Source organism: Cricetulus griseus (assembly GCF_003668045.3).
Source record: "Cricetulus griseus strain 17A/GY chromosome 1 unlocalized genomic scaffold, alternate assembly CriGri-PICRH-1.0 chr1_1, whole genome shotgun sequence".
NCBI classification, from domain to species: Eukaryota; Metazoa; Chordata; class Mammalia; order Rodentia; family Cricetidae; genus Cricetulus; species Cricetulus griseus.
In genome coordinates this window covers 8,915,011-8,934,762 of record NW_023276807.1, presented here as the reverse complement: position 1 = coordinate 8,934,762, position 19,752 = coordinate 8,915,011, and the positions used below count along the sequence as shown (strand labels likewise).

Below are 19,752 nucleotides of genomic sequence, written 5' to 3'. Positions count from 1 at the left end.
GATTGACCAGAAAGCCTTGGGCAAGCTTCATAAGACAACATTAAGGAGCCATCACACAAAAGTAACTGGTATCTTGCAGGCTGCTCAACTGAAGAAGCTGACACCTGGTAGAAAAGCCAGCATCGTACCAAACCCAGAGCAGTGATTCCTTGGATGAGGCAACTTGTCAAAAAGAAAACTCTTAGGCCTAGTTCAAAAATGCTAGTTCAGGGGACCCACAGCCAAGGGCCATGCAGTTGGAAAGGCCTGAGAGAGATTTTGGCTCCAGGAGTACTGGACTTCATGAGTTCATTATCGTAACAGTCTCTAAAGATTAATAGCGCTCCTGTCCAATCAGCTTTATCTTTGAACATAAGTGGCTGTTTGGAATAGGCTTAAAATGTGTGTGCTGATTAGTTCAAACCTAAACTGAACTACTGCATGACCCAGTCACCCCACTTCTTAGTTTATACCCAAAAGAAATGACAGCAGGTGCTTAAAGAGGTATTTGTGCCACTGTGTAAATAGCAGCATTAGTTGCCATTGCCAAAAGGAAGCAGCAGTCCAACGGTTCAACCGTGGGTGAATGGATTGAAACAAAAAAGGGTGCAATATCCTTACAATGGATTACTACTCAGTCTGTAAAAGGAGGGAAATCTCCTATGCTGCCACATAGGAGAGCTTTGAAAAGCGTTATGCTAAGTACAATAAATCTGTCATCAAAGGGCAAACATTATGTCATCCACACACATGAGGTACCTAGTATCATTAAATCCATAAGAATAAAGTAAAGGGTGGTTTGCCAAGGCCTGGGGGAGGGGCTGGTGGGGAGTTGCTGAGAGGGTACACAGTTTCCGTTTTTCTAAGGTTGAGTTCTAGAGATGGGTGGTGGTAGTAGTGTACACATATGCTTGGCACTGCTTAATTGTGTATTTAAATACAGTGTGGGTCTGGGATATAGCTCAGTGGCATGTTGAAAAAAAAGCTAGGTGTTAAATTTGATACTATAATGCTTTACCATAATATCTGAAACCTGTGTGTCTGTTGGCTGTAGTGGCAACTGCTACCGTGGAAGAACATCCTAAGTGGTCAAATGCTCAGAGGGAAAGGCACCAGGGCTCTTGGACTGAGAGCCCTGGGATGCTGCTCCCACGTGGTCCTATGTCAGCAGTGCACAAGATCAGTTCAAAGGATCACCTGTGGTTGGCTGGTGTGCAACAGTCCTGTACCCCATGAATTTACATTTCCCTTACTCAAAAACCTTCCAGATAGCACTTTAAATCATCGTGTCATACATCTCATCTTAGATGGCTTCAAGGAAATAGGCACACTTCCTTCTGAATACCTGAGTAGTGTTTTTATTTTTTTAAGTAGCAAGGATTTATTTTCACTTCAAGCCGAGACAGTGTTTGTTTGCTTCAAAGAATGTGTGGAAATTATGTGTGACTTTTTTTTTTAACTGTTGCTGCTATGAGCATGCAGCATCAAAAGCGGGAATGCCGAAGCCAGGAACACAGCCTCCCTCTGGAGCCTCTGGTATCAGCTGAAGTTGGAAAGGCTTGATTGGGACAAGAGTCCCCAAGTGTGAACGGAGACCTTAACGTGAATGCAAAAGACCTGAGGTGAAATGAGTAGGCTGGCTACAGATGAGAGACATAATTTATTTATTATGGGAGGGAGGGAGGGAGGGAGGGGGGAGGGGGGAAGCATCAAAGGGGGAGAGGGGTATCTTTGTCCCCACTGGTGAGATTATGCTTTCTTATGGGAGTTTGGGGACCTCCCCCGCCCCCGTTCACCTCTGTCTACCATCCCATTTGCTGGGCAATATAAACAGCGGCAGTTGAGCAGTTGAGCAAATTGGAACTTTCCCTCTCTTTAATATTGTATATATGTTAGTCACTCCATAGGAGTGATCATTGGCCCCCAATGTTCTAGGAAGAAGGTATCAAACACAGGACTTCTTTATCCTAGATGTTTTTAATATGCGAAGAAATGTGTGTTGGGAAATGGGGCAAGAAATGAGTCCTTTCAGAAGCGTCCACTTGAGGACAGTTTCTAACATGCCTGGCAAAGGCTCCTGAGGAATACAGACTGGGCTAGGTGACCACAAGTCCCATCCTTCCCCAGGAATCCTGGCTGGTGCAGAGCATGGAGTGGCCACTGATCACAGGAGACCTGCCTTCTGCTCTGTGTGTTGACCATTTCCAGTACATCGCTAAAATAAAAAGACTCCATTTGAACTATGGCTGTCCTGTAACAGATATTCTCTATGAAGAGAGACAAGGAGAGATGCTTTTGAACAAGCACACCACCCATCTTTTCACTCTTCTAATTAAATATGGAGTCAGGAGGACCTTCTTAAGTTCCATGTACCCAAGTACCGTAACATCCCCCTACTCTGCCGCTACTTGAGCAGGAAGAAAACAGTTAGAGAAATGTCAAGAACATGATGAGCATCTATGCTTTCAGGGGTCCTAAGAAGCAGGCTTTATTCCTGATAGGCCATTTCATGGCAAGAAGAAAGCCTTTATTGGGTCCTCCCCTAGCCTTGGACTTAGATGTGCATCTGACTAAAATCCAGAACACAGTATTTCAAAAGTTGCTGGTATGGTTCCAAATAGGTCACCCTCAGCAAACATTCCACCCTGGGCTTTCCAGAAACCACACACCAGAGTATAAAAGTTTCCCTGCCCTCATTTTACCTAGTTGCTGCTAACCACAGCACCAGATTGAAGCACTGGCAGAAGCCAGGGCCTTTCGGCTTCGAACACTTGGTTCCATGTGTTCCCCAGGGTTTCTGTAGGTTGCCTGGCTTTGGGGTCGTTGCTTCTGTGTTTTGTTTCTCCCCTGTGCTGAATTAAGATGTCTTGGTTTCAGAGGTCAAGGCATAGGCATACCAGAGCTCCCTGAATACAGAGGCAGGGGTTTGGAAATCTCTTATTCAGAGTGTCTGATGTGAATATCACTGGCCCCTCAGAGCTAGAAGGGAAACATCCCTTCCACTCAGCCAGGCAGCTCCAAATCCTCCCCCAGTGGAGGTCAGCTATCAAATTAGAGAGTAGTGAGTTTCCAATCATGGTTAATAACAAGCTATTACCTGAGGCCATGGTCCTGCAGAGTCATCTATATTACAATGGAGCAATGAAGAATGGGCATACATTCATCAACCTCATCTTTCTACTTGCTCTCATCTGAGAGTGACTTCATGTGCAAGATGCTCTATAATTTTAACTGAAAATATGCCAAAAATACCCAGATAGGGCGAGGGCCTCAAGAAAAAATTCAGTTTCCTCAGCATATGAAGAATTTACTGCTACCCACACCGACCCTCTAGGGGAAGTCTTAACTCCATTACCAAAGTCCTCTGGTTCCCCTGAAAATACTCCGTGAATGGCAGGAAGTGGAAAGGATTTAAGTAAGACAGTTTCCCTTTAGAGCAATGTTCTTTTTTCAGTTCACCAAACTGCAAACCCAGCTTTCTCATGGAGCTCTTACCTTCTCTCCACTCATTACGCTTCTCCACTAAGCAAATCTGAAAAAAAATAAAATAGCCAAGCATTATGTGAGCCAGGTAGGAAGTAGCAGTGTGAGTGTGTGACGGTCTTCCAGGAATGTTGATATTTGGTTGTTCAGAACATACCGATAAAGCATGCTGCAAAGCCTGACGTCTGGCTGTTCCGAACATATCCATTTAAACATGTTGTGAAGGAGAAAACATGGAGGCTGAAATTAGCACTTCATTAGTGAGAGGTGGTGCCCCATGAGTGGACTGGACAGTATTTTCCTCTCAATGGTCCCAAACCAGAACTTAGGGGGTTGGGAACCTCCTCTTTCTGCAGAGCAAGTCTCATCTCTGATTGCTAAGACGTGTCTTCCTGATACCCATCAGCTTTGTTTCTCGTTTGTTTCAAGTTACCTTTTACTTTCTGTGTAGATGTGTCTGTCATGTGCATTCCCATAGGCTCTGCAGGTAGTGTGTCCGAATCCCCATCAGAGGACAGATGACTGGGCTGAGGAGCTGAGTGGGGCAGGAGCAGGGAATCTTTTTCCTTCCCTTTGCTACTAACTAACACCCACTGTTAGTTCTGATCCTCCCCCATCCTTTCCTAAACCCTTGAGACAAGTTCTCCTGCCACCTAAGATCTCCCAGCCTTGTGTCCATGTCTTGATTTGTCTTGTATCCTTATCATGATTTGGGAGGTCAGCTTTGTCATGGGACAGACTTGGGAGCCAACCTCAGGTATGTCCCACAGAAGTAGCATTAGTCAGTCTGAGTCCCCACAGAACCTTGGGAGTTTGATTTTTGAGACTCCTGAGAATGCCAATGCAAGACAGAACTCTTTTGAGGTATTGAAGATAGAGAGGATCTTGAAAAGTCCAGAACCTGAGAACCTTTGGACCAAACATTTCAGTCTGAAGATCCTAAGCAGTGTCACCCTGCATCTCTCCAGAGGGGCCCTTATTAAGCACTTCTGCTGTTTGTCAACCCTTGACAGACATTATGTCATGTAATTCCCAGACACTATCTTGCCCAGGCCTCCTTTGGACCAATGTTCATCCTTCAGTTGGGTAGTGAGCTAACCTGAATGTCAGTGACTTCCAGAACCCTCCAACAGTGCCAGAGTGGAGGACCTGAGAAGGAGAAGCCACCCCAGGGTCCCAAAGTCTGTGTGCTACTTACTGGCAAAGACCGGAAAGTCCCTTCCTGGACTGAGCCCTAAGCTCAATTTGAGTATCAAGTGCAAGTCCTCCCTGAGAAATTCATCCAGAAAACATGTGCTAAGAGCCTACTCAGTGCTGGAGTTGGAAAACAAGGCTCACTCGGCTCCCACATGGGAAAGGCCTGCTTACCCAACTTTTGGCAAGGGTAGCATCAATTTTGAGTTAGCAGCATCTAGAGAGAAAATGGAGCAAGAGAGAAACACTCCTCTGTATCATGAGTATGCGAGACCAGAGAAAGGAAGGCTGTGCTGACAGTCAGTGGCAAATCCTTCTGAGAGATAAGGAAGCCAGTTGTAATTAGATGTATTTTTTCCTTTACTTAAATTGAAATAGGTAATTGAATCCTTAATTAATGGCTTCAAACTACCTTGGGAACTGAAGTGCCAGAGAGTTATTCTAAGTGCTGAATATGACTGTGAAGACACAGTATGCATGTGTGCTGCCTCTGGAACACGTGAAGAGCCTCGTGCTTCAAGAAAACAGTCATTTCACACGTAACCAGCAGTGTAAGCGAGTGTCCACCCCTTGCTTCCTCTGCACAGCCTTCCTCTTGGCCCTTACTGGAATTTCCACCCCAGTTTACTGTTTACCACCCTGGATCAGACTCTCAGTTAAGGTTTTCAGTGGGGAAAGCTGGTTGGGAAAAAAGAGACAATTTGGGGCCCATCCGTAGACTATTCTTCTAACTTCAGGCTACCAGTAATACTGGAACTTCCCTAGGCAAGGATGGGGGTAGAGCTGGGAATTTTCACCTTTGAAGCCTTTGAAGTTATTAAAAATAAAAAAACAACAGATAAGACTGGGTTGGAAGGCAGCCAGGCCAAGTGGAAGGTCTACAAAATCCCACTTAATAGCCACCATGGCAGTCTCTGCCCTCCTTAAGGAAGGAACACGCCTTAGGCAGGTGTTTCCCACTTGTCCATCTTCTGTCCCCTTTTCACAGGAAATCAGGGAGAAGGCCTTTGCTGGAAGCTTGCAGGTTTAGTAGCCAAGGAGTGGCTCAAGCCAGGTGTGTCAGTTAGGAGAAGGCAGCCTTCTTAAGTTCCTAGGAGTCCTGGGAAGTTTGTCTCCAAGGTCTCGGCATTCCAAAAAGAGCCAAGAGAATTTTATTAGGTCATTATCTGGCAGGGTAATGTCTCTTCGATCCGAGCAGAGAGTATTTCACATCTGGGAAATTTTTAATGTCTTTTTTTTTTATTATTACACAGATGTTCACATCTGCAGACCTTCCCTTAAGTGGGATTGTTTTCCTTTCCCTTGATAAATCTCTTGGCTCACCCCACAAAACGAATCTACAATAGTCTTAAGCCAGCTCATGACAGATGTAAACTCTCTGGAGACCACTATTTTTTATTTTACTCACTTTGTATTCGTGTTTGGAAACATTTATTAGTATTTATGTGAGTGAATTCAGAGAATGTGTTTGGCAAAATGAATTTATTCATGTTAGTGGAGAGCAGACCACATTATAGATTCATTTACAAACCTATAAATATAGAAAACAAAAAAAATGATTGGAAAGCTAGACTCTAATCCTGCAGATTTCATTTTAAAATGCATTTGGTTTTCTGATGTTCCATATGCTTTTGGTTAAATTGGAAAGCATAATGGTACTGAAATCTGTGAGTTTAGAAGGCACAGGTTATACAGACACATATCCATTGGGGCTTGTTCCTGGGCACCTCAGACATCCCCAAACCCATGGGCACTCAAGTCCCCTGTATAAAATAGTGCGATATTTTCATATCACCCTCCACCCCTTCCAATATATTTTAAACCATCTCTAGATGACTTACAGTGTCTAATAAAGTGTAAATGCTGCATGGTTTTACAGAATTGCTTAGGGAATGATGACACTGAAAGGACGTGTGTGTGTGTGTGTGTGTGTGTGTGTGTGTGTGTGTGTGTGTGTGTGTGTGTGTCAATAGATAATATGGTGGCCTCTTTCAGATATTTTCAAATATATGGGCTCCACAGTTGGTCCATTTTGCAGATTCAGAAGCCTCAGTTGTCAAGAGTCAACTGTAACCAGCCACATGTTTTAAAAGAAAGGTCATGTGGCCTCTACTCTGGGGATCCTCAGCCCTGGCCACGTGGTGGCCAGACAGTGGAGCTCTGAATTATGCTATCTGGGCAGAGCCCAATTTGACAAACCAGAGGTCCCAGGGGAGCCAGACACGCATTGGAATTTGAGGATTCGGTGGATGTGCCAAGCTGGTTATTTTCATATTTAACTGGGTTCTCTCCTTGAAAATTCAATCTACAGATAATAGAATTTTCTGGCCCCAAATGTCACTAGTTCTCCACAGTCACCCTGAAGAAAAGTCTGGTGGACCCCAGGAAGAACTTTGTTGAAGCCCAGTGGGATCTTGGCAGAACAATGGGAGCCTGGTTCCAACACATTGATGGATATGAATCTAGACCCAAAACCTTTATTCCCCTGAGAACCCGGACTTAGACAAAGGCCTGTGGGCCTCTCATGTGACCTTTCTGGGCCTCAGTTTCCTCATCTAAAATGTGGCAGTTATGCCTTCTTAGACTTGTGAGGAAAAAAACCAACAGGTTTGTGGAGAGAGATGTGATTACATCTTGTTCAGTTTGTTGATATTTAATGAATTTGAAAGTCATTTTTGTTCAGAGTTTCAGAGGTTTCAGTCTGTGGTCCACTGTCCTGTTGTTTGGGGGCCTGTGATAAGGAAGATGGTCACATCAGGGAGAGCAGAGCACTCAGCAGAACAGAGCTGCTTAGTTTATGACTAAAACCAGAGTCTCACAATCCCTTTCAAAGGCAGGAGCCAAGGGCATCCTAAATGCATCTCTCAACATTTAAACACTGCCCACTAGCACCAAAATGGAATCTAAGCCTTTAACCCCGTGGAGGGCATCCCAGATCCATCCACAACTACCTAAGCACCTCCTCAGTTGCCTAGCCCCTGTATCATCCCAGACTCCCTAAGATGAGGTTTGAGACAGACTCCTTCAAGCTTGTGAAGCCACCACTTCTTCTCCTGGAACTATCAGCAACAGAAACACTGTTGGACAATGAAATTCATCCTTAAAACATCAGAAGCCAGCATCTAGGCCCTTCCTACAGAACAGTGGTTCTCATCCTGTGGGTTGCGACCCCTTTGGGGGTGGAATGACTTCTCATAGGGGTTGCATATCATTTACATTCTGATTCATGACAGTGGCAAAATTACAGCTATGAAGTAGCAATGAAAACAATGTTATGATTTGGAGGTCACCACAACACGAGGAAGCGTATTAAAGGGTCAAAGCATTAGGAAAGAGGGCCTTGTATTGTAGAGCGGTTTCCCCAACACAAGAAGCAAATTCAGAAGAGCTAGCAGAAGTGAGGGTCAGCGGGGTATAGCGGTTAATGCCATGGTTTCAATTCCTAGTTCAGCGTCTAGGAAGATGGCCTCAAGCAAGTGCCTCTGCTTCCTTATCTGTGCAGTGGGAATAAGCGGTGTGCCTACCTCATCAGGTTGCTGTAAAAATGGAGCAAGTTAACATGCCTAAACTGAAAGCAGGCAGTGCCAGACAAGATAAGCGACTGTCACCAGGCAGGGCTAACCTGTGTGTCTTCCTCCCTCCCAGTGCCTAGCCCATCCTGCAATGGCTTTGACAACACCCTCTCACGACCTTGCCGTGTGCCCCTAGGAAAGGAGGTCTGCTTCATTGCCACCGTGCGTCTGGCAACACCGCAGTTCTTAAAGGCAAGTTCCCAACAGGGCTGTCACGATGCAGACCTCAGGTTTGGTTGTGATGGCATCACATTTGGTTACATGTCATCAATTATCCTCATGGAAGAGAATGAAATTGCAATAAAGTTAGTTTTAAAAATTAATTTTCAAAACTCTAAATGTCTAGGTTCTGTGCCTGCCCCCATGGCTCATCCCAAGCCCTGGGTTCCAGTGGGGGGGGGGGGTGTTTGTTTGTTTGTTTGTTTGAAGGCAGCACCCATTGCTAATGAATCCATAAAGATGTTGTTGGCAAGGCTTCACATCCTTGCACCACCGTTATGCTCTGAGTAGGTGTAGGTGTGCCTCAGACTGTGAGTCAAAAAATGTGAGCATTTATTGTATTTTTCCTTCTATGATCGCACTTCACATCTCTGGTTCAAATGTGGATGGAATTAAATTAGTGATTCAAAATCAGATGAAAAGCTACCTCCACGTGTTTTCTCCACTTCCAGATAATGGGAAGGGGGTGAAGCACAGTTTGGCTTCTAGGTACTTTTCCCAGTTTGTGAAATAAATTTAGGATCAGCTAATACGGAAATTAGCTACAGATGACAAATTTCAGTCCAACACTATTTGGAGCTTGGCTCAGGACAGTTTTAACTTGTGTTACCCATCGTTCATTCCTTTTGAACCAACCAAGGGTGAGCATTTGGCACCCTCAGAAACATTCTGTTTTTCTTTTTTTTTTTTTTTTTTTTTTTTTTTTTTTTTTCCTTTTCCAACACAGGAAATGTGTGTAGCTGACGAACCTTTAGAGGAATTCACTTCGAGGCATAGCTTGGAATGGAAATTTTTATTTCTGGATCACAGGTTTGTGAGAAGAAAAACATATTTGATTTGGGTCCTTTTCAAGTGTTGTTTGCATGAGCCAGGCTCTGCTTGGGAGAATAAAGTCCAGCCTGGTCCATTAAAGGGAAGGACTCCTTGGCAGTAGGAACAGTTGTTCCCAGCTTAGGGGAAGGTCACTATCCTAACACCCATGTGCCTGTCCCATGCTTAGATCCTATGTTCAGAGTGATGCCTCAGCCCCCAGACATATTTGGGAGGGTCCCAACTTAGGCCACTCCTATTTCCTGATTGGCGAAAGCAAGGGCGGGGAGAGAAATCCTTCGATTTCCTTAATCCACCCTTGGCCCTTCACCTCAATGTGTTCTTTCCTTCACAGCACCATTCCCACTCTATGAACTAACAGCCACCCCTCCCTGCCCTTTAATTTCGAGCATTGTGCTGGCCCAGTCTATAGCTGTTTTAAATTCTTCAATATCTATAAGCTTGTATTATCATTTGGGCCAGGCTATCCCAAGAAATGAAGCGCCTATATGCTGAAGTAAATGAGTTCTTTTTGAATTTTGGGTTCTCTGGTCCCGACTGTCATTGCGATGTTGTTTTCCTGCCTCTGGTGCTTGAAAAGTAGGCCTCTGTGGAAACCACTAAGGGTGCAGACTGCCTCTCCTCACTGAGTGTTGCAACCCGCTTGTAAATTGGGTGGCATTTCCTCTCATGAAGATTTCCTCCTGTCTCACTGCAGAGCGCCTCCAATCATAGGATACCTGCCCTTTGAAGTACTCGGCACCTCGGGCTATGACTACTATCACATTGACGACCTGGAGCTCCTGGCCAGGTGTCACCAGCACCGTGAGTACCACTCACCAGTCTAGCCAGAGTCTTGTGCTTGCTTTACAAGGGCCCAAACAGCAGGAGTCTGTCCAACTGGAAGTCTGCTTGCCGCAGTGGGGCAGGCATGGTGTCCCATGCAGCTATGGGCTAACGGGGTTCTTCCCTATGCTTAGCTCCATGGGTCCTGCTTTAACTTGGAATTGACATTGCCCTGATCCCCAACAACATCCCACTATCAACCAGAAGAGTCATATTATTCTTTAATCCTAATCAAGAAATTAAGGCAGGGTTAGACTTTCTTTTAGGTTATAGGATGCATTTGAAAGACCGAATACCAAATGTTCTACCTGTTCTTTAGTTTACAGGTCAGATATTGGTCGCTGACCATGGGGCTAAGACTGGCCTTCTGTCCTCCTTAGATACAACATTCTCAAGGCAGTGGTTTTGTGGCTTGTCTTTCCTAGTAAAAGTCCTTTTAGACATTCACCCACAAGATGCCAGTACCCATGGCCAGCATCTCCTGGCTGCCCTCCAGGGCAAGGTCTGCTGAGAAATCCAGTGATTTTGCATGATGCTGCCAGTGTGTGGAAGGGGTATTGCAGGATCTTGGGGGGCTTGGGTGGGCCCTGGAAATGTCAGAGAAGGCTCTGTGCCACAGAAGAGGGGGACACTCCAATAAATATTCAGGGTAGGCCCCTTGCTGTAGGAAGCAAGAATTACCAGCTCTTCCAGTTCTCATTCACAAGAAGGATCGAGAATGAACCACTCAGAGTCCTTTTTCAGTGCCAATGCTCAGCTTTCAACAGGGACCCTTTCCCTAACCTTGAGCTATAGATTCTGATAAATGGACCACGGACACTGGTCTTCAGTAGATGCCATGTTTATAGTGGCTGTTAGGACTTTCTTCTCTGTGTTGTCCTTGTTGACAAAGGAACATACTGGAATTGCAACTAGCTCTGGGTGGAATGTTCATCTTAACCTTAACCCTTCACTTCTCAAAGGGTAATAACCAAGTACATGAGTGACCGGGTTAGCTACAGCTGTAGACTGTTGGGCTCCCTCCACCAGGGGTAAGGAATAAGAAACTCCCTTTTCACAAGTCCCTCCAACAGGTTGATATGCACATTCAGATCTGAGAAGCAGGGATGCTTTAACCCTCTGGCTACCTCTGACTCTTCTAGCATAGAGAAGCCACTCAGGTTGAAGAGTCACACTAGGCAGCTGGTAGACTTGCCTGGTGACTCAAGAAAGAAGGGCTTGCTTTGTAGAGCCCACGCGTTGACTCTGCCAGGCTTCTCTAATCAGACCCCCATCTGAACAGTACAGTGGCTCCTTTGCCAGCTTCACTTTCCTAGGTAAGTTTCCTAGTGACTGTTTTCATTACAAGATGCAAAATTGCAGCCACTGTGGTAATAAAATCCAAATTGGTCTTCTTCCTTGGATCCATAACGTATCCTTCTGCCTCACATGAGCTAATAAACCACCGGCATGCATTCTGTCCTGGATACCTCCCAAAGGAGCCATCTGCAGACATAACTATAGGGGCTCCAGGGAGCCGTGCAGCTGCAGGGGGAGACCTGGGATGCAAGCATCCATGCCAGTCTCTCTGTTCTAGTATGGCGTAGACTGACACTCAACTGTTGGTGACAGCTGTGCATGCCCATCAGTTGCTGGCAGGCGGATCTATTTTGGGTCCATTTCTCTCAGTATCTGGATGCTCCATCCTCTGCTAAGATCTTGAAGTCCCAAAGGCATCTCACCTGCAGGAAGATGAGTCCCAAGAAAACCAGATTTTTTACTAAAATCTCCAGCTGGAAAACCTATCCTTGTGTGCCCTTATGTGAAGTCTTTTCAGCCTCAGTGCACTTGGGAACGTGGAATCATTGTATTAAGAAGTATTCATTCAAGGTTGTGGTGGCATATGCCTTTAATCACAGCACTTAGGAGGCAGAAGCAAGCAGATCTCTGTGAGTTCAAGGCCAGCCTAATCTGTAGAGTGTGTTCCAGAACAGCCAGGGCTACACAGAGAAACGCTGTCTTGGGGAAGGGGGAAGGTATTCTTCAGTTTGACTGAGTATGACTAAGTCAGATCACTTGCCTAGTAAGCATGAGGCCCCAAATTCAATCCCCAGCATGTCACCACCCCCCAAAAGTATCCAATTGCATGATAATGGTCACTTAAAATACAGTGCAATTAGAAAAATTAGCAGTATTTAGTGCTGTCTTCTGGAACGTTTGGATTTTAGCAGTAAGTCTTGGGGAAGGGGTCACTTTTACATTAGCGTGTGTTACATGCAAAGCCTACCTTTTTTTCCTCCTAGTGATGCAGTTTGGCAAAGGGAAATCATGTTGTTACCGGTTTCTAACCAAAGGGCAGCAGTGGATTTGGTTGCAGACCCACTACTACATCACCTACCACCAATGGAATTCCAAGCCTGAGTTCATCGTGTGCACACACTCGGTGGTCAGGTACGGTCCAGACAGGCGGTCTGGGCCCCTGTGAAGTGCCTGGGAGGGTGGGTGAGGCTACCAAGGGTATAGGGAAGGATCAGTGACCACCTTTTGGACACCCTGTGACAGAGGAAATGCTCTGGCTGTCATCTGCAGCAAGCTGGATGGTGAGAACTCAGCCCTTGCCCAGGTACACACCCTCTCCTCCCAGCTCTGAGAAGTGCTGTGAGTTTTCAGTCAAGCCCCTTTGAAAGCTGCCAGGATATTATTTAGTAAATTCCAGCTTCACTGACCTACTTACATATTTTCCCCTCATCTCTATCCATCCCCCAGCTTTCCCTTGTTGCTGTTTTTTTTTTTTTTTTGAGAACATTAAAATGTTGCCTCCAAATAACTCAAACACATACTTCGTTATTCTTTAAGGCTTAAAAATCCCCTGCTGGCAACTGAGGCAGTGTTAGGGCAACAGCTAGGCTGCCTGTAGGAAAGTGGCCCTGGGGGTCCCTAGTAGCTTTGGGGACCCTCAGCTCAGGGTGGGTTAGCAGGAATTCAAGGGTAGCAATATGTCCAGTATGGCATAGATGTGTCCTGTGTGGATTCCCAACTCTCAGAGGTAAAGGAAACTGGTCACTTACCCTCCGTCCCAGGAGAAAAATGCCAAGAAGATAAGTCATCTAGAGGCTGGTTTAGAAGAGAGACTTTGTGCCCAGCATAGTGTCACACTCCTACAATCCTAGCACCAGGGAGGCAGGGAGGATCTCAAGTTTGAGGCCAGTCTGGGCTATAGAGTGAGACCCCCGTCTCAGAAAAAAAAATCTAATAAAAATAATAAATAGTCAACCTCTATATCAAGTGGATTTTGTGTCCATATATTTGGCTAATGAGTAATGGAATGTATTTTAAATTACATTTATACTAAAGATATATAAACATTTTTCTTCTCACTGTCCCCTAAAGAGCATAGCATACCAACTCTGCACATAGCATTTACCTTGCCTTAAGTGTTAGAAGGAAGCTAGAGATGATTTGAAGTTTGCAAGAGGATGTATACAGGTGATGTGTAAATACTAACCCATTGTATGTTAGGGACTTGAGCATCTGTGGAGTTTAGTATCCAAGTGTGTCCTGAATCTGGTCCCCATGGATACTGGGGGACAATAGTACGTATAACATATATGTAAAGGTGGATACACACCTACACATGTAGAATAGTCTTGTTTAGTGTGCAGACAATAGAGAAAAGCACTGGCCTTTGACAAGCCAGTGACCTTGATCTCATTTCATTACATTCTGTGCCCATGCTCAGACAGACTCACTCTTTCTTCAGTTCCCAGCCCATCCTTTTGGACTTCCTCAGCCAGTGGCTTGTGGCTTTATGGCCAGTAGTCATCCACTGCCTCTCAGCCTGTGTCTTTTTCAGTGGGTTTGCTCAGTTCCCGGGGAAGGGTAGATGCCACCCTTCTTGGTCCTCCACTCCCCAAGTCATAGGAAGACACACACTAGGAGTGCATGGGAAAGGAACTGAGGAAATAAATAAGGGTCAAATGCTCCAGTTTCTCATCCCAGGCACCTCCCCACCCTGCAACTCCACACTGGAGTTTATCTACAGGGGTGACAAAAAGGGTTTCTAGATTCAGTCATGGCCTGGGTCTCTGGCTGGTTCTAGGTTTATTTCTTTATATATACTTCCATATATACTGTCTATAATGAACATGTTTGAAGCAGTTTTTAGTTCTTTACAGGCACAAGCTTATCAACAAATAAAAATATATCTTAAAAGCTACCATATCTGGAGGTTTCGGGAAACGAAAAGATACAGAATAACAGGGAAGGAACTGAAACCAACCCAGAAATGGAACTATCTGCAATGTAATATTAGAATCTTTGTAAGGCAATTAGGTGGGAATGAAACTCAGTCCTCTAAGCAGGTCACAGATGGGCTCTTTTGTGCTGCATATGCCGTGCTCTGTTGGGTATTGCCCTCCTGGAATGTCCCAGCGCCACTGTGGTTTGTCTCTTTCCTGAGCAGTTATGCAGACGTCCGAGTGGAAAGGAGACAGGAGCTGGCTTTGGAAGACCCACCAACGGAGGCCATGCATCCCTCTGCACTGAAGGTGAGCTCATTCCTCCCTGCCCAAAGGGTGAAAACTGAGAAGGGCTAAGCAGTGGCACCTACCATGGGTTGTTCTGATTAATACCAGGATAGCCAGAACAGAGTCCTCTCTACAGAGCACTCACTGTAGTTCCACAATGCTCACAGTGATTGGGGGGCATTCGCCTGTTTACCTTTCATGAAAGTCCTATGAGGTAGATACTATGTGCTCTCTTCCCTCAGATGAGCATGGAAGCATGGGTACCCATGGGCACTCTTGTAAAAGCTGGCTCAGAAACAGCCTCTGGACTCAAGGAATAGCTTGGCAACTTCCCAGCCTTCTGATGATGGCTATAAAAAGCCCAGTTTGCATTTCTCCCACAGATAAAACTCTGGGGAGTAATTCCATCACCCAGTAGAGTGTGGAGCAATTCAAGGCCTCTGTCCCTCCCTTAGACTAAGCTTTGTTGTGTTGTTTCCAATTCTTGGCTTCTCCCTCCTGCTCTTTCTGGTTTTGATTTTGTTTTGTAGTGCTGGGAATGGAATCCATGCAAAGCTACTGTCCCATGCCTCCATGTTGTTTCTGATTCAGTGCCACAGATTTTAGTTAATAGTCACGGTTGTGTCAGCTTTGTGTAAAGAATGCTGGTGTGAAAAAGGGAACAATGATGTAAAAGAGATCCTTCAGTCTACAAAGCCCTCCTTCTTTCCCCTACCCTGAGTTCTCTGGTCCCACCCTGTCAGGCTTTTCCTCAGACAATGCCAAGGAACTCTGAGGATCATCTATAGCAACCCAGAGCCTCAGTCCTCAAAGGTCATTCATAAAGCAAGCAGCAGCATTAGAAGGCAAGGAGAAAAGGCAAGAAAGGGAAGAGTATTGAATTTCATTAACACTAAGAAGCGATCAACTAGAAGGGCCAGTGTTATTTTAAGAAAGCAAATAAGCTGCCAATCAATCTAGGAAATAAGGATTTTCTTACATCAATTGTGGGACAAATCCTTGTTTTGGATATATTGAAAGCTAGTTCTAGGGTGTCCAGCACTCTAGATTCCAGGGCCTGACCAGAGGCTTTGTCATCCTGTCTCTGATCAACAAAAGCATCTCTCATCCCTTGTGGATGAAATTGGGAGGAAGGAGAAGTCCCTTTCAAAGATCAGAAAGCAGTGTCTGCAGAGGCTTACCTGCTGCCTCTGTGAGCCATCATCTACCTCCTGACATGAGGAGGCTGCCATTGCTTAGGGAAGTATCTGGTACACAACTCTCACATCACACACCATGTACTGTGGCAGAGAATGGAATCCTGCTAGTGTTCGACAAATGGTAGACACACCATACGTCACAACCAAAGAGCAGGTGTAATGTGTACCCACCCACCAGCCCATCAGAAATTTGTCACTCATATTTCTGGGTGACAAGATAGCAACTGCTTTTGAAGTGAAACTTCTGGGACATTGCTTTTCAAACTATCTGTGGTGATCTTATTTGGGGAAGTTTTACCGTTCTGGGGGCTGACATGTTTGGCAAATGCATGTTCCATTGTTGGTTTGATATTCAGTGTTGGCAATGGCTGTGAGAGTCCCCCAATGTGCACACTCACTCCCTGAGCTGATTCCTATGTGAAACAGGAACACACAGTTCACCATGGTCATGGGACAGCGGCCCTTGGACCAGCCTTATCTATAGAGATTGTCACTAAGCAGCTAATATTTCCCATCACACACACACAGACACATCCTGTCACTCTGTTTAGAACAAAAGCTTGTAGCTCACATATCAGTCACCCCAGTCCTCTTTGGAGGTACACATGTGCACGCATGCACACGCACACGCACACACACACACCATGGTAGCAACTATCCTTGAGTCCAGAGACAGAGCGGCACATGGAATCACATATGTGAAATTGAATACCCAGGTCAGTGGTCATAACACAGCGGGTACTGGCAATTTCCACCCTTCTGAGTGGGAACAGGATTTAGGAGACCAAACTTTTTCTTCTTCAGCTTAAAAAACTATCATAACTCCCATTTTCATACACTTATGACACCTAAGCCATAGGGGATAGGGGCTGGGCCACCATAGCTGCTGTCTCTCTCATCATGCCTTGTTTGGGGTAGAGATGGCCTGGAAGCTAGGACCAGTGAAGGGTCAGAGATCAAAAGATGAGAGACCATGGGCTCTTTAGCCCTGCAGAGAACAAGCATGTGAGAGGCAGTATGAGAGTGTCCATGTTAACAGTCCAGTGCTAACAGCAGCCTTATTTCTTTCTGATCTCTCCTCTCCTTCATTTCAGAATGCCAAAATTCTGGGTAATGAGATAACGATTTTAAAGGAAAAAAATAGAATATACAGTCAGAGGGGGGTATGAAAATTCAGAATAAAAGGTGAGAAGGTATAGATATAAATGTGTTTTGTAAGACATAAGCCTGCCTCTCAGTGATGCTATATGACTCATGAGTATCTATTCTACCCAAATGTTTTTACAATGTTTCCAAAAAAGAGAGTATTTCTTCCAAATTCTTCTACATACTAGAATTAAAGTCATGTCATTCATTCATGCAATCTTAATGCTGAAATGTGTGTGTGTGTGTGTGTGTGTGTGTGTGTGTGTGTGTGTGTGTGTGTGTGTGTGTTTCAGGAAAAGGATGCAAGCCTGGAGCCACCGCAGCACTTTAATGCACTTGACATGGGCGCCTCGGGTCTAACAACCAGTCCTTCACCATCTGTGTCCTCAAGGAGTTCCCACAAGTCCTCGCACACAGCCATGTCAGAACCCACCTGTGAGTGCCATTCCACGGATGGGTTAATGAATGGGAACCCCATCAGACCAGGAGCACAGAGTCACACAAAGTCCCAGTCTGAGTTGGGCCAATCCATCTTACACAGAAAGCACAGTTTACACTCTGCGTTTCATACCTCACTGATCACGACTTTCCCATAAGTGTTAGGGTTTCTGTTGGAATGATTTAAAAAAAAAAAAAAGAGCACCATGACCAAAAAGCAAGTAGGGGAGAGACAGGGTTATTTCATCTGTCATCCTGGGAGTCAGAACAGGAACTGGAAGCAGGAGTTGATACAGAAGCCATGGAGGACTGCTGCTTAGTGGCTTGATCCTCCTGCCTTGGTCAGCCTGCTTTCTTTCTTATACCATCCAACCATCCAGGACCACCCACCCAGGGTTGGTTCCACCTACATCAATCATCAATCAAGAAAATGTACCATGGGCTTGCCCATAGGCCAATCTCCTGTGGGCATTTCCTCACTTAATGTTCCCTCTTCTAAATGACCCTAGCCTGTGTCACGTTGACATAAGAACTAGCTAACATATCATCTCCTGTCTATACTTTGGCATGACCCTAGTTTTCTTACAGCCACTCCAACCAAGCTGATGGCTGAGAACAGCAATGCAGCTTTGCCAAGATCGGCCACCCTACCCCAGGAGTTACCAGTACCAGGGCTCAGCCAGGCAGCCACAATGCCGGTATGTGTGGGATCCCCATCTTCTCAGCAGGGAAGTACCACCTTGTGATGTGGGTTGAAGAGCTACAGGGACACACGGAGTCTCTCCAGGGAATCGGTTTTACTTAGCCATTGAGGGGACAGTCTATGGTGGGCAGGGAAGGAGAGTGTTGCAGGCAGGGGGTGTGAAACCATGGTATTTATTTAGCAACTAATTTTAGATATTTTTATTGCAAAATGAGCATGGATATGTACTTGCAGAATGCAAAATTCAAGTGATTTTAAGAATAGAACTCAGTGCTTCGATCATGAGGGAATGTCTCCTGAAACATTCCTCTGCTTGAATCTCATTCTGCATGTGGCTGTGTGCAAGAAGACTGGTGGCAGGCTATGGTACTGCGGTGTGCCAAACCTCTCCATAACTCCTCAGAGTGTTGGCCTGTATACAAAGTCATCAACAGACCTTATTTTGCCATGGGTGGTGGCCCAGTGTGCTTCTGTCTCCCCCAGATGTGCAGGGGACACAGAAGAAGCCAATTGAGCATCCGGCGGGTGAGCCAGCCTCTGGTGGGTGAACCTGCACCTGGGATTCTCACTCCTGTAACACCTCCCTGCTGCCACTTCCTCCCATTGCTGTCCTGCAAACTGCTTTTTATAGTCCCTAGGGACTGGGCACATTTGAGGATAACTTCAGAAGTGTCTCCTTATTTATCTCTTAAAAACCATTTAACAGCCCATGAAACTGGAAGTTGTAGCTCTTTATTTCTATATGTTGCTTCCCAAATGATCAGGGAATGACTCCATTGATGACATCCTGAGAATAAATCCACTGAGGAGAAGGGTAGCCCGTCCTCCAGGATGGAGTCTGTCTAACACAGAGCAGCAGAGGAAATAAAATGAAGCTGCCAAGTGCAGGCAGGCAGCAATGGCCTTGCCTGACACTCATCGTGGTGGGAATCATGTACCCTCAGAGCACCTGAAACTGGCTCAAGGGCCACACGTATCTTATACCAGCCATGGGTTGCTCTTAACTATGTGTCTTGCATAGGAACCAGTGCAACCAGGAGATAGAGGCCTTAACTTTCTGTAAGTCTTCATCCTAAGTCTTGCAGCTGGACAACCCAACCGAGCGTCTGAGCAGCTCAGAAGTGGTATTTCAAAAAGCCCCTTTTTCTCACCAGGCTCCCCTGCCTTCACCATCATCCTGTGACCTCGCCAAACAGCTCCTGCCTCAGACCATCTTGCAGAGCCCACCTGCTCCCATGACTCAGGTGAGTCAGAGATTGGAGACAGAGAGACGTCTTCTGGGTTTGTGAATGTTTCACACTGAGATATATCACACTCTCAAGTATCAACTAATGCCTGATATGGGGGATTTTATCCCAAAGTCCACATGAGACATATCTAGCAATGGACTTCCTTATCACAGTTGTCCTCAACTGTCTCTTACATCTTCTCCTTACTTTGTGTTCTTTTCCCCGGGGTCTGATTTTCGTCTTCATAATCATCTTTGTTCATCACTCTACTATTTGTCTCCATTCCTTACATTTTACATAACTCCAAATTTTAGGAAAAATCTGAATTAGACAAAACATAGAAGACCCTGGAAGGCTCTAGAAGCTATTAATTCATTACAATAAATATCATGTTTCTTTTAAAGGGGGATGCATTACAGCTATGCTGAG

The 19,752-nt window shown here is 45.4% G+C and overlaps 1 protein-coding gene across 5 annotated transcripts in view; it reads left to right on the top strand.

Moving 5' to 3' along the window:
• The window catches only part of Npas2 (neuronal PAS domain protein 2), a 180,010-nt gene that overhangs the window by 129,464 nt on the left and 30,794 nt on the right, over positions 1–19,752 (top strand). For all 5 annotated transcript variants that reach the window (XR_004772363.1, XM_027386795.2, XM_027386794.2 and 2 more), the window contains 8 exons: positions 8,302–8,420; positions 9,175–9,257; positions 9,976–10,082; positions 12,386–12,533; positions 14,545–14,629; positions 17,247–17,388; positions 17,980–18,089; positions 19,249–19,338. Coding sequence is in view for 4 of the 5 variants with exons in the window: in XM_027386795.2 (XP_027242596.1) it covers positions 8,302–8,420; positions 9,175–9,257; positions 9,976–10,082; positions 12,386–12,533; positions 14,545–14,629; positions 17,247–17,388; positions 17,980–18,089; positions 19,249–19,338 (884 nt within the window). In the remaining variant the exon portion in view is untranslated. The remainder of the gene's footprint in view (positions 1–8,301; positions 8,421–9,174; positions 9,258–9,975; positions 10,083–12,385; positions 12,534–14,544; positions 14,630–17,246; positions 17,389–17,979; positions 18,090–19,248; positions 19,339–19,752) is intronic.